This window comes from Myotis lucifugus, unplaced genomic scaffold (assembly GCF_000147115.1).
Source record: "Myotis lucifugus unplaced genomic scaffold, Myoluc2.0 scaffold_1529, whole genome shotgun sequence".
In the NCBI taxonomy this organism is placed as follows: Eukaryota; Metazoa; Chordata; class Mammalia; order Chiroptera; family Vespertilionidae; genus Myotis; species Myotis lucifugus.
In genome coordinates this window covers 1-13,721 of record NW_005872577.1, presented here as the reverse complement: position 1 = coordinate 13,721, position 13,721 = coordinate 1, and the positions used below count along the sequence as shown (strand labels likewise).

General features: G+C 50.6%; 1 protein-coding gene across 1 annotated transcript in view; it reads left to right on the top strand.

Annotated features, from left to right (window-relative positions):
• LOC102426066 (NACHT, LRR and PYD domains-containing protein 9) overlaps positions 1-12,443 on the top strand; it is a 17,980-nt gene extending 5,537 nt beyond the window's left edge. The window contains 5 exon segments of the mRNA XM_014449909.1: positions 2,209-2,370; positions 4,060-4,227; positions 6,701-6,813; positions 6,816-6,870; positions 12,269-12,443. Of these exon segments, the coding sequence (XP_014305395.1) occupies positions 2,209-2,370; positions 4,060-4,227; positions 6,701-6,813; positions 6,816-6,870; positions 12,269-12,443 (673 nt within the window).
• Positions 12,444-13,721: the final 1,278 nt, after the last annotated feature.

The window sequence follows — 13,721 nt, the reverse complement described above, 5'->3', positions numbered from 1 at the left end:
ACTAGAGGCCGAGTGCAAGAAATTCATAAGGGTAGGGTCCCTAGGCCTGGCGGTAGGGCCTTCCTTCATTCTGGGCTGCCCCCTGGTGGTCAGTGCATGTCATAGCAAGCGGTCAGTTCCCTGTCTAACTTCCAGAGGGGACAATTTGCATACTAGCCTTTTATTATTTTTTTAAATCTTTTTAAATCTTCACCCGAGGACATTTTCCCACTGATTTTAGAGAGAGTGGAAGAGAGAGGGAAAGACTGAGAGAACTCACATTGATTGGTTGCCTCCTGGACTCGCCCTGATGGGGGGCGGAAGAGGGGGGAGGAGCCTGAGACGGAGGTACCTGCCCTTGACCAGAATGGAACCCCAGGCTGACGCTTTACCCACTGAGCAACACAGGCTGGGGCAAAATATGGCTTTTAAAATCAAATTTGCTAGCTGTGACCAGGAGCGGTGACTTCTGAAGGTTTTCCATCTGTAGAGATATGGATAAACGTGTTTTTAAAATTCTTATTTATTTACTGATTTTAGAGAGAGGAAGTGGGAGGGAGGGAGAGAGACACATTGATTTGTTGTTCTACTGATTCATGCATTCATTGGTTGATTCTGTACCTGCCCTGACCAGCGATTGAACCCACAACCTTGATGCGTGGGGACAACACTCTAACCAACTGAGCTCCCTGGCCAGGGCCTCTCTGCTGTTTTTTTTTTTTTTTTAAATATATTTTATTGATTTTTTACAGAGAGGAAGGGAGAGAGATAGAGAGCTAGAAACATCGATGAGAGAGAAACACCGATCAGCTGCTTCCTGCACATCTCCTACTGGGGATGTGCCTGCAACCCAGGTACATGCCCTTGACCGGAATCGAACCTGGGACCTTTCAGTCCGCAGGCCGACGCTCTATTCACTGAGACAAACCGGTTTCGGCTCTGCTGGTTTTCAACGTTGTGGCCTGTCAGCAGGTATAGGCCACCAGCTCACACCTCAGCTCTTAAATGCATCCCACCTTTCACATTCGTTTTAATTTTTTTAAAATTTTAATGGAGGTTAATGGACATGTACTGTTACCTTAGTTTCCGTGGCACAACATCATGATTCAGTATTTATATGTTGTGAAATGACCACAAGTCTAGTGAACACCCGTCACCATACATAGCTACTGCAGCATTTTCTTGGTCTTGGGACAATGACATGTAAGATCTACTGTTTTATAACTGCAAACACACACTACATTATTATTAACTGCAGTCATGCTGCAATTACATCCCCAGGACTTACTTATTGTATACCTGTACAGTCATGTTTTTTTAAAAAATATATATTTTTATTGATTTCAGAGAGGAAGGGAGAGGGAGAGAGAGAGATAGAAACATCAATGATGAGAGAGAATCATGGATCAGCTGTCTCCTGCATGCCTCCTACTGGGGCTCAAGCCCACAACCCGGGCATGTGCCCTTGACTGGAATCAAACCCAGGATCCTTCAGTCTGCAAGCCAATGCTCTATCCACTGAGCAAAACCAGCTATGGCTTGTTTTTTTTTATTGTTTTTTTTTGTTTTTGTTTGTTTTTTAATCCTCACCTGAGGATACATTCATTGACCTCAGAGTGAGGAAGGGAGACAGACGGGGAGAAACATCAATGTGAGAGAAACATTGATTGATTGCCTCCCATACACTGGCCAGATGTGGAGAAAAGGAAATACTCTTTTCCAGTTCGTGTTTTCATTTTCGTTGGCTAAATACTCAGATCTAGCCAGTGATTGAACCTGAAACCTGGGTATGCGCCCTAATGGGGAATTGAACCCACAACCTCTTGGTGTATGGGATGATGCACCAACCAACGGAGCCACCCAGCCAGGGCTGCACGGTCATGTTTTTGGATGTGATTTCCCGTTCACTGATGGATCACCCAGCACCAACCTTTGCTCATAAAAATCAAGTATTAGCCCTTCAAAGATGAGGAAATGGAGGCAGAATAAGACTGAGTCATTTGCACAGGTCACATAACTCACAAGTGGCTCCAACGGGATTTGATCCCATTGCCCAGGGTCTGCTCTCTCTGAGCCACGTTGACTCAGTTTACCTGGCTGCACCTCTCTGTATTCAGGCCTGGGTGCCTGTCAGCTTGGAGGGGCTTTGGGAACGGTGTCCTGCCTGTTCTGAGACTGTCCTGAGTTGAATGTCACCATGGGTGTGGCACAGTGTCTGTCTTCCCACAGCAAAGACCGGAAACTCTCCTACTGGCGGGCCCTGTGCTGCGTGTTCACCAACAGCAGGGACTTCCAGATGCTGGATTTGGACAACTGCATTTTCAACGAGGCCTCCCAGGCGATCCTCTGGAAGGCACTGGCTCAGCCCACTTGCAAACTTCAAAAGTTGGTGTAAGTGGGGTGTCACCCTGTTTTTTTTTTTCATAGTAGACATTCATTCTCTCCATTCTGGCTTTTGAAAAAGTAAGTATGGTTAGTGTGCAATCTTATCTATATATATAAAAGCCTAAGTGACCATTACCACCAGTCGACCGCTTGCTATAAGGTGCTATAAGGGGGCAGCTCCTATGTTGAGCATCTGTCCCCTGGTGGTCAGTGTGTGTCATAGCAACCAGTCATTCCCAGTAGTTCTGCAGTTAGGGTCAATTTGCATATTACCCTTTTATTATATAGGATGCTGCAATGAACACAGCGGTGCATATATCTTTTCCAGTTCATGTTTTCATTTTCTTTGGATAAATACTCAGTAGTAGGATCGCTGGGTCATATGGGAGTCCTATTTTTAATTTTTTGAGGAAACTCCACACTGTTTTCCACAGTGGCTGCACTGGTGATGGCGAACCTTTTGAGCTCGGCATGTCAGCATTTTGAAAAACCCTAACTTAGCTCTGGTGCTGTGTCACATATAGAATTTTTTTGATATTTGCAACCATAGTAAAACAAAGACTTATATTTTTGATATTTATTTTATATATTTAAATACCATTTAACAAAGAAAAATCAACCAAAAAAATGAGTTCGTGTGTCATAGGTTCGCCATCACTGGGCTGCACCAGCCTGCATTCCCACCAGCAGTGCATGAGGATTCCTTTTCTCCACATCCTCACCAGCACGTGCTTGCGGATTTACTGGTGGTAGCCATTCTGGCAGGTGTGAGGTGAGACCTCATTGTGGTTTTAATTTGCATCTCTCTGATGATTAGTGATATCTGGTATCTTTTCATACGTCTGTTGGCCATCTGGATGTCTTCTTTGGAGAAATGTCTTTTCAGCCTTCTGTCTATTTTTTGATCAGATTGTTTATTATTATTTTTTTGTTATCATGTTGTATGAGTTCTTTATATATGTTGGATATTAACCTTTTCTCAAATATATCATTTATGAATGTGATCTCCCACGCAGCAGACCGTCTTTCTGTTTTCTTGCCAGTTTCCTTTGCTGTGCAGCAGCTTTTTAGTTTGATAAACCAATGTGTCCAAAGACAGCTCAGAGAGCATCACTTGATAGGAAAGTCTGAGCAAGAAACACACTTTCGGCAAACAGGAAGACCGCCAAACGGAGCATGGCCCTGGCTGGCGGCTCAGTTGGGTGGAGCGTCATCCTGTAAACCAAAAGGTTTTGGCTTCAGTTCCCAGTCAGGGCACAAACACAGGTTTTAGGTTCAATCCCTAGTAGGACACATATGTGGGTGTTGGGTTTGATTCCCAATCAGGGCACATACCTAGGTTGCAGGTTCAATCCACAGGCACATATGCAGGTTTTGAATTCAATCTCTGCTCAGGGCACAGACGTAGGTTTCGGGTTCAATCCCAAGTCAGGACACATACACATAGGTGGGCTGTGAATTCAATCCCTGCTCAGGGTTTGGGGTTCAGTTCCCAGTCAGGACACATACCCCAAGCCGTGGAGCCCCGGTGCCTGTCTGCTGCCTGAAGACCCCAGGGAAAGAATTTGCAGGTGGGAGTAACCAGGGTTCTTCGAGCAGCGTGGTAGGCCTAGCGGGGCGGGCAGGAAGAGCCGGGAGGAGGTACCTGCTTGGTGCTTGGATTCACCCCCTGGTCCCCCATCTCGTCCTTGGCAGGTACAACTTTGCTTCCAACGTGGGAGAGAGCGCAGACTTCTTTAAGGCCCTGGTTCACAACCCCAACCTGACCTACCTGAACCTGCACGGCACCAACCTGTCCTCCGAGGAGGTCGCGCAGCTGAGCGAGGCGCTGAGGCACCCCATGTGCAGCATCCAACAGCTCATGTGAGTCTCCGCGGCGGCTGTGGGGAGCGACGTGTTTTTGATGCTCAGAATCTTTGACTTTCCTCACTGCCTCTCAGTACCTGCTCGCGGGCGAGGGCCAGGAGATGGTTTTCTAACTGCATGAGGGCTCAGACGGGGTTTTTCTCAACCTCAGAGCTACTGACAAATCATCAGCTCATCAGATCGAGCGCCAGGTAATCCTCTGTTGCGGAGGGCGGCGCTATTGAGTGGCTCCCTGGCCTCCACCCACTCATGGCAGTAGCATCCTCCCCCAGGCCCACAACCACACACACGTCTCCAGATGCGGGGAAACATCTGCGTATGTCAACAGTCATTGTGAGAACCACGCACTCCGACTTTTTCCTAATGTCAGTGAAAGGCAACCACAGGCTAATAAGGAGAGCCTGGCTGGTGTGGCTCAGTGGATCGAGTGTCGGCCTGAGGACTGAAAGGTCCCAGGTTCGATTCCCATCAAGGGCACATGCCCGGGTTTTGGGCTTGATTCCCAGTAGGGGGTGTGCAGGAGGCAGCCAGTCAATGCTTCTCTCTCATCACTGATGCTTCTCTCTGCCTCTCCCTCTCCCTTCCTCTCTGAAATCAATACAAATATTTTTAAAAATATATTTTATTGATTTTTTACAGAGAGGAAGGGAGAGGGACAGAGAGCTAGAAACATCAATGAGAGAAGCATTGATCAGCTGCCTCCTGCATACCCCGCACTGGGGATGTGCCCGCAACCAAGGCACATGCCCTTGACTGGAATCGAACCCGGGACCCTTCAGTCCGCAGGCCGACGCTCTATCCAGTGAGCCAAACCGGCCAGGGCAATACAAATATTTTTTTTTAAAAGGTTAATAAGGAGAATGATGGAGTCACATTTTCTGTTAGGAAGTCTGAAATGTGGCCATTGGGTTGGCAGGTGCAAGAATAGAAGCTGGGTGTGGCCCATGCCCGATTAAAAAACATTTTTTTTTGCCCTGGCTGGTGTGGTTCAGTGGTTGGACACCCTCGGTGCACCTGGAGGTTGCCAGTCTATTCTGGTCAAGGCACATGCTTGATGCTTCTTTCTCACGTCGGTGTTTCCCTCCCTCTCTCTCAAATCTATTGAGAAATCTTTAAAAATATATATATTTTTAATTGTTTTATTGCTTAAAGTGTTACAAAGAGTATTACATATGTCTCCTTTTTTCCCCGCCCTTAACAATCCCCTGGCCTCCCCTACCCCCCAGTGTCATATGTCCATTGGTTATGCTTATCTGCATGCATACAAGTCCTTCGGTTGATCTCTTACCCGCCCCCCCCTCCCGCCCCTCAACCCTCCCCGGCCTTCCCACTGTAGTTTGACAGTCTGTTGGAGGCTGCTTTGCCTCTGTAAATTTATAATGGTCTTTATTATCTATAAATGAGTGAGATCATGTGGTATTTTTCCTTCATTGACTGGCTTATTTCACTTAGCACAATGCTCTCCAGTTCCATCCATGCTGTTGCAAATGGTAAGAATATATTTTAAAAAATATATCTTTTAAAATTACACTTGACATACAATAACATATTACTTTCAGGTATACAGGCTAGTGATTAGACATTTATATAGTTTACAAAGGGATCCCCCAGTAAGTCTAGTCCCCACCTGGCACCATACACAGTTATTACAATATTATTTTTTATATAGTTTTTATATTTTTATTGATTTCAGAGAGGAAGGGGGAGAGAGAGAGAGAGAGAGAGAGAGAGAGAGAGAGAGAGAATGAGAGGGAATCATTGGTTGGCTGCCTCCTGCACATCCTCTGCTGGGGATCGAGCCCACAATCCCGGGCATGTGCCCTTGACAGGAATTGAACCTGGGGCCCTTCACTCCGCAGGTTGATGCTCTATTCACTGAGCCAAACTGACTAGGGCAATTACTACAATATTATTGACTATATTCCCTGTCCTGTACTTTACATCCTGGTGGTTTTTATACCTGGTAATTTGAACTTCTTAATCCCTTCACCTTTTCCACCCTGTCCCCCAAGACCCCTCCCCTCTGGTGACCCTCAGTCTGTTCTTTTAAATATATATATATATATATATATATATATATATATATATATATATATATATATCGATTTCAGGAAGGAAAAGAGAGGGAGAGAGAGAGAAACATCAATGATGGGAGAGAATAATTGATTGGCTGCCTCCTGCACGCCCCCCACTGGGGAGAGAACCCACAACTCAGGCATGTGCCCTTGACCCTAATATGGCCGGGAACCTTCAGTCCCAGGGCGGCGCTGTATTCACTGGGCCACACCAGCCAGGGCCCTGTGCCTGGCACTTTGTATTTGTACTTCTTGACCCCTTCACCTTTCCCACCTGCTCCCAAGCCTCTCCCCTTTGGCGACCCTCGGTCTGTTCTGTTTGTCTCTTTGCCAATGAGCCCTGCACTGCCTTGCTCACCGCCCTGCGCCCCGTGTCCCCTTCCCGCTCCAGCAGGCTGGGGCAAGTGCGACATCACCGATGAGGCCTGCGAAGACATCGCGCTGCTCCTGGTGAGCAGCCGGAAGCTGAAGCTGGTGTCGCTGATGGAGAACCCGGTGATGGACAGCGGCCCCTGCTGCTCAGCGAGGCGCTCAAGCACCCGGACTGCGCGCTGGAGTCGCTGCTGTAAGTGTGTCTGGGCCTCACGGACCCCTCAGCCCTCAGGGCAACCCAAGCTGCCCTGGCCGGTGTGGCCCAGAGGATAGAGCCTCGGCCTGACGACTCAAGGGTCCTGGGTTCCATTCCCCTCAAGGGCACATGCCCGGGTTGCGGGCTGGATTCCCGTGTGGGACGTGCAGGAGGCAGCCGATCAGTGATTCTCTCATCGTTGATATTTCTCTCTCTCTCTCTCCCTCTCTCTTCCTCTCTGAAATCAATACAAATATATTTTTAGAAAGAAAAGAAAAAAGGGGCCCTTCCCCTCCAGCGCCCGACCCCTCGCAAGCTCTCCCACCCCCTCGTCGCTCTCTTCCCTTCCCCTGGGAAGGGGTGTCGGGGAGGGGCGGGGGCGAGGCTGTGGCAGCAATGAGGGGGGTGGGAAGGAGGTTCCCGCGGGTCCCGTAGGCCCACGGGGGCCCAGACACAGGGGGGGGGGGGCTGTGGCAGTGGGTACTCTGGATGCGAGCCGGCTGCGGCAGGCATCTCCCTTGCGCCCGGGGTGGTGTGGAAAAGGGGTTGTACCTCCACTCGGCTCCGGCCATGTGCTTGTCTCCCATGCCAGGACCGCATCCCCCTCTCCCCCACCCGGCCGCGCTGGGCCGGCGCCTAGCAGCCCACTTAGAACTGGTGACTGTTGAATTAAAACAATGCATCATGAAGGCCCAGCAGGTGCTGAGACGATGTGATTTCTGCCCAGGGCTCTGATTGTGAAGTGAAGACATTCAATGAAGCGCGGGTAAACGGGGAATAACTATGACTCTCTTAAGGTAGCCAAATGCCTCCTCATCTAATTAGTGACGCGCATGAATGGATGAACGAGATTCCCACTGTCCCTACCTACTATCCAGCCAAACCATAGCCGAGGGTTGGCGGAATCAGCGGGGAAAGAAGACCCTGTTGAGCTTGACTCTAGTCTGGCAGGTGAAGAGACATGAGAGGTGCAGAATAAGTGGGAGGCCTGGCGCCCCTCCATCTCTGCGAGGGGGTGGGGTCAGACAGTGAAATACCACCACTGGGGGGACAGTCCCAGGTGGGGAGTTTGACTGGGCGGTACACCTGTCACACGGGAACGCAGGTGTCCTAAGGCGAGCTCAGGAGGACAGAAACCTCCCGCGGAGCAGAAGGGCAAAAGCTCGCTTGATCTTGATTTTCAGTACCAATACCGACCGTGAAAGCGGGGCCTCACGATCCTTCAGACCTTCTGGGTTAGAAGCAGGAGGTGTCAGAAAAGTCACCACAGGAATAACTGGCTTGTGGTGGCCAAGCGTTCATAGCGACGTCGCTTTCTGATCCTTCGCTGTGGGCTCTTCCCATCATTTCCATCATTGTGAAGCAGAATTCCTCACGCGTGGGATTGCTCACCCACTAAGAGGGAACGTGAGATGGGTTAGATTCAACCTCCTGAGGATGTGTTGTTGCCATGGTAATTCTGCTCAGTAGGAGAGGAACCGTAGGTTCAGTTGGTGGATGTGCTTGGCTGAGGAGCCCATGGGGCGAGCTACCATCTGTGGGATTATGACTGAAGCTTCTAAATCAGAATCCCGCCCAGACAGAACCATAGGGCTGCACCTTGGGCCTCGGTTGCCCTCAGATAGTCGGTCCTTGCCGGCGGGCCGTCTCGCCCCCTCTGCACATCTGGTAGGTCCGGTGCGGAGAGCCCTTGGTCCTGGGAAATGGGGTCCGGCTGGAAAGGGGTCCGCCCCCTCCGTTCTTCAAGCAATGCACATTTGTGGGGAGCCTGGTGCTAAACCATTCGCAGTTGACCTGCTTCTGGGTGGGGGTTTTGTAAGTAGCAGAGCAGCTCCCTCGCTGTGATCTATTGAAAGTCAGCCCTCCACACACGGGTTTGTCTCGCTTCTGGCCTCTTTCCTTGGGGAGGGGGGACGGAAGTGGGGAAGGGACGGTCGCCTGCGCCCTACGGTGGGGGCACGCAGCAGCCTAGGGAAGGAAGGGGGACACCGCTCCCCTGGAGCCCATGGTGGCATTAGCGACCCTTCCTTCCTTCCTTTTGCGCCCCATCATGGCGACCAGTCGCTTCCTCTCCGAACCCCGTCACAGGGCCTTTTGGCCCCGGGCTGGGACTAGGAAGTGGAGGTGGGTGGCGGTGGACTCGGTCCCTGACCGAGGCGGGCTGAGGGCCGGCTCCTCCCCCTCTGAGAAGCTTGGTCGACTAGCCTCTCAAAACCGCTGGTGCAGGGTGGCTGCAGGGACAGAAGGTTGCGTGGTGGCTCCGGGTCGACCAGATGGCCCGGCCCAGACTTAGTCTCTGGCGGAGGCGGTGGTTGGGACCCCAAGAGACGGGGTCGACCAGATGGCCCGGCCCAGACAGTCTCTGGCGGAGGCGGTTGGGACCCCAAGAGACGGGGTCGACCAGATGGCCAGGCCCAGACTTAGTCTCTGGCGGAGGCGGTTGGGATCGCAAGAGACGGGGTCGACCAGATGGCCGGGCCCAGACTTAGTCTCTGGCGGAGGCGGCGGTTGGGACCGCAAGAGACGGGGTCGACCAGATGGCCGGGCCCAGACTTAGTCTCTGGCGGAGGCGGCGGTTGGGACCGCAAGAGACGGGGTCGATCAGATGGCCCGGCCCAGACTTAGTCTCTGGCGGAGGCGGCGGTTGGGACCGCAAGAGACGGGGTCGACCAGATGGCCCGGCCCAGACTTAGTCTCTGGCGGAGGCGGTTGGGACCGCAAGAGACGGGGTCGACCAGATGGCCCGGCCCAGACTTAGTCTCTGGCGGAGGCGGCGGTTGGGACCGCAAGAGACGGGGTCGACCAGATGGCTCGGCCCAGACTGTCTCTGGCGGGGAGTCAGTTGGGACCGCAAGAGACGGGGTCGACCAGATGGCCCGGCCCAGACTTAGTCTCTGGCGGAGGCGGCGGTTGGGACCGCAAGAGACGGGGTCGACCAGATGGCTCGGCCCAGACTGTCTCTGGCGGGGAGTCAGAGTGATTGGGTTGACCAGTTGTCTGTGGAGATGAGAGCTGAGAGACTGAAGACAAGAGGCTGGCGATTGAACTGGGGGATGCGGAGGGAGGGGGTGGGGAAGGGCGGGGTTAGCAGGGGGCGGGTCCAGGGCCGGGGGCGGGGCTGGGTCCAGGGGCGGGGCTGGGGCCCAAAGACCAAATAAAAGTTGACAGAATATTAAAAAAAAAAAGAAAAAAAGAAAAGGATTCAACCCTGGCAGGTGTTGCTCAACTGCTGGAGTGCCTGCCTGTGCACCGAAGGGTCACGGATTCGATTCCTGGTCCAGGGCACATACCTGGATTGCAGGTTTGATCCCCCACCCAGGTCAGGGCGGGTGTGGCACATGCACGAGGCAACCAGTGGATGTGTCTCTCACATCCGTGTTTGTCTCTCTGTCTTTCTCTCTCTCTGTGTCCCTCCCATTCTCTAAAAATTATTGGCAAAAATATTCTTGGGTGAGGATTAACAAAAGGAAAAAAAGAAAGGGAAAGAAAAAGGGATTCAGCTCCGGCCAGTGTGGCTCCATTGAGCGCCCTGACCTGCTTACCGAAAGGTGGCGTGTTAGAGTCCAGGTCAGGGCTCCATCCCCAGTAGGGGGCGTGCAGGAGGCAGCCCATTGATGTCTATCATCGGTGTTTCTCTCTCCCTCTCCCTTCCTCTCGCTCTTAAAAAAAGAAATAAAAACGTATTAAAAAATAAAACAAAAAGGTGTTTATTGGATTCCTTTCAGGTGCAGGGCTTCGCAAGTCCCATGTTGTGACCTTCCCCCTGCTCATGTACGAGGGGACCGCTCCCTCTGCTGGGGCTCGGCGGGGAGGGCAGCAGAGTGCAGACTTGGTTTGCCTGTGGGGCCACAGGCAACTTGGTGTTAAATCAGAAAAATACGGTGCCGCCTGAAGTGGGGGCTGGTGCAGGGGCAGTCACGTCTAAGGGAGCAGAGGGGCCTCCAGAAGCAGGCCTTCTATTTGCTGTGGCTTGTGGCTCCATTGGTTGGTTTGTCCCAAAAGGTTGCAGGTTTGATTCCGGTCAGGGCACGTACCCAGGCTGTGTTTCCATCCTCATTCATTGCACATACCTTAAGCAACCGATGGATGTTTCTCTTTTACATTGATGCCTCTCTCGTTCTCTCTCCTCCTCCCCCACTCCCAAATCAATAAACATATCCTCAGGGGAGGGTAAAAAAAATACACCCAACTTTTACTTGTGTGTGTGTGCACACATTCAGTGTGCAGGTGTGTACAGACATATGCGTTGTGCACACACACATTTAAAATAGAGGAGGACTGGAATACTGTTACTGATATGACTTATTTATTTAAAATTAATTTTATTGACTGATAATTACAGAGTAGAAGAGAGGTGAGAGAGAGAGATAAACATCAATGTAAGAGAGACACATAGATTAGTTGCCTCCCGACAAGGGCCAAGGATCAAGCCTGCAACCGAAGTACGTGCCCTTGACTGGAATTGAACCCAGGACCCTTTAGTCCACAGGTTGATGCTCTATTCACTGAGCCAAACTGGTCAGGGATGAGATGATTTTTTTAGACTGTGAAAGAAATTTAACAGTAAAATAAATTCCAGGGCCCTAGCTGGTGTGGCTCGGTGGATAGAGTGTTGGCCTGCAGACTAAAGGGTCCCAGGTTCGACTCCGGTCAAGGGCACATGCTTGGGTTATGGGCTCGACCCCCAGTGGGGGGCATGCAGGAGGCAGCCCATCAATGGTTCTCTCTCATCATTGATGTTTCTATCTCTCTCTTCCTCTCCCTTCCTTTCTGAAATCAATAAAAATATATTAAAAAAATAAATTCCAGCCGAAACCGGTTTGGCTCAGTGGATAGAGCGTCGGCCTGTGGACTGAAGGGTCCCAGGTTCGATTCTGGTCAAGGGCATGTGCCTGGGTTGCGGGCACATCCCCAGTAGGAGATGTGCAGGAGGATCGATGTTTCTCTCTCATCAATGTTTCTAACTCTCTATCTCTCTCCCTTCCTCTCTGTAAAAAATCAATAAAAATATATATATATATAAAATAAATTCCAGGGATAGTAAACATCAAAACCAAACTATTTAATTAATTTATTGATTTGAGAGAGAGAGAGAGAGAGAGAGAGAGACATCTGTTTGTTGTCCCACTTACTGATGCATTCACTGGTTGGTTGACTCTTATATGTGCCCTGACCAAGAATTGAACCTGCGACCTTTTGGTGTATGGGACAATGCTCCAACCAATGGAGCACACCAGCCAGGGCAACTGCTACACATTTTAGTCCTCTTATGTTTACTCAAGTGAGCGCTGGGTACGAGGAACGGTAAAGATCTTGCATGTGCCTTCAGGAAACTGTTACCGCATGCAGCGTAAGCAGGCTGACAGTGCGTGTGTGTGTGCTCGTCTCTCTGCAGACTGACATACTGCTGCCTCACCTCTGACGCCTGTGACTACATCGCCCAGGCCCTCGTGCGGAGCACCACTCTGTCCCTTCTTGATCTGGGGTCCAATTTCCTGGAAGACAGTGGAGTGAAGCTTCTCTGTGAAGCATTGAGGCAGCCAAGCTGCAACTTACAGCAGCTGTGGTAGGTCTGGCTACAATTGACTCAAATGTCAGGTGGTTTTTGATGCTGGAGTCCTATCCTGCAAAGGACACAGGAAGGAGGGAAAGCGTGGGGTCTGCTGGGAAAAAAACAAGGCTAAGTGTTGACCCCACTTGGTACTTCTAGGAATGCCAGTGGTGTGTTGATGCGTGTGTGTCTTAATTAAAGGGCTCCTGGAATTTTGGGACATGCTCCTCTGTAGTTGGGTCTCGGGGCCCTCTGTGCTCTACACTCGTTGGGTGAACGTGTGAGGGCGCCGCCCCTCTCCCCATGAGGATAAGTATATTGCCCACCTGAAAGAATTGAGGCACCGAGTGGGAATGATGCACATACAGAAACATTACCGATGATTTGCCCGTGACCAGCGCATGATTGATAACAGTAGGAGACACCTCATGGGTGCATTCATTCCTCCTGTGGGTAGATGAGGAACATGGTAACTGAAACGCTCCATCAGCCCTGTTTCTATAGAAGTCAATTTTATGGAATTTCATATGCACACATAGGTGTGTGTACATACACACACATGTGAGTGTGAGGCTGCAAGTAAGTGTATATTTGTGTATATATGGTGGGTTCTTAGTCTCGGCATGGTTGACATCTGGCCCAGATCATTCTTTGTCATGGGAGTGCTGTCCTGTGCTTTGTAGGATGTTTTAACTGAACAGGGATGTTGGTAGCAACCTGTGTCCTAGTTTGGCAACCAAAAATGTCTCCATGCATTGCCCAATGTCCCCTGGGAGGGGCATGAGCAAAAATCATCTTTGCTTGAGAACCACAGATAAGCGTACACACAGCAATACACACTTACACATGCATGTATCAGATGTATTACACATAAGTATGTATGTATGTGTGCCTATATAGGCATGCCCATAGACACTCACTCATGCAGGTATACATGTCAGACTTATGCACATGTGTGTGTATGTGTGTGTATGTGTCTATAGACACATGTATGTTAGCAGGTGATGAGTACTGTGGAGAAGCATGAGCTTAAATGCAGCGAGGAGACTGGGACATGATACTATGTAAAGTATTCAGGGCAGTCCTCACCAAAAGGTGCCATTCGTGGAGAGATTTGAAGGGCGTGAAGAGTAGCCTTGCTAGTATTTGAGCCGAGAGCATTCCCACCAATGAGAACACTAAGAGCAGAGGCCCCAGGCAGAGAGGCCATGAGGGCAGGAGAATTGCAGGGAGCCCAGAGTGCTGGGCCGAAGAGATGGAACTGAGAAGTTGTAGGATCTTCATCATCACAACAATC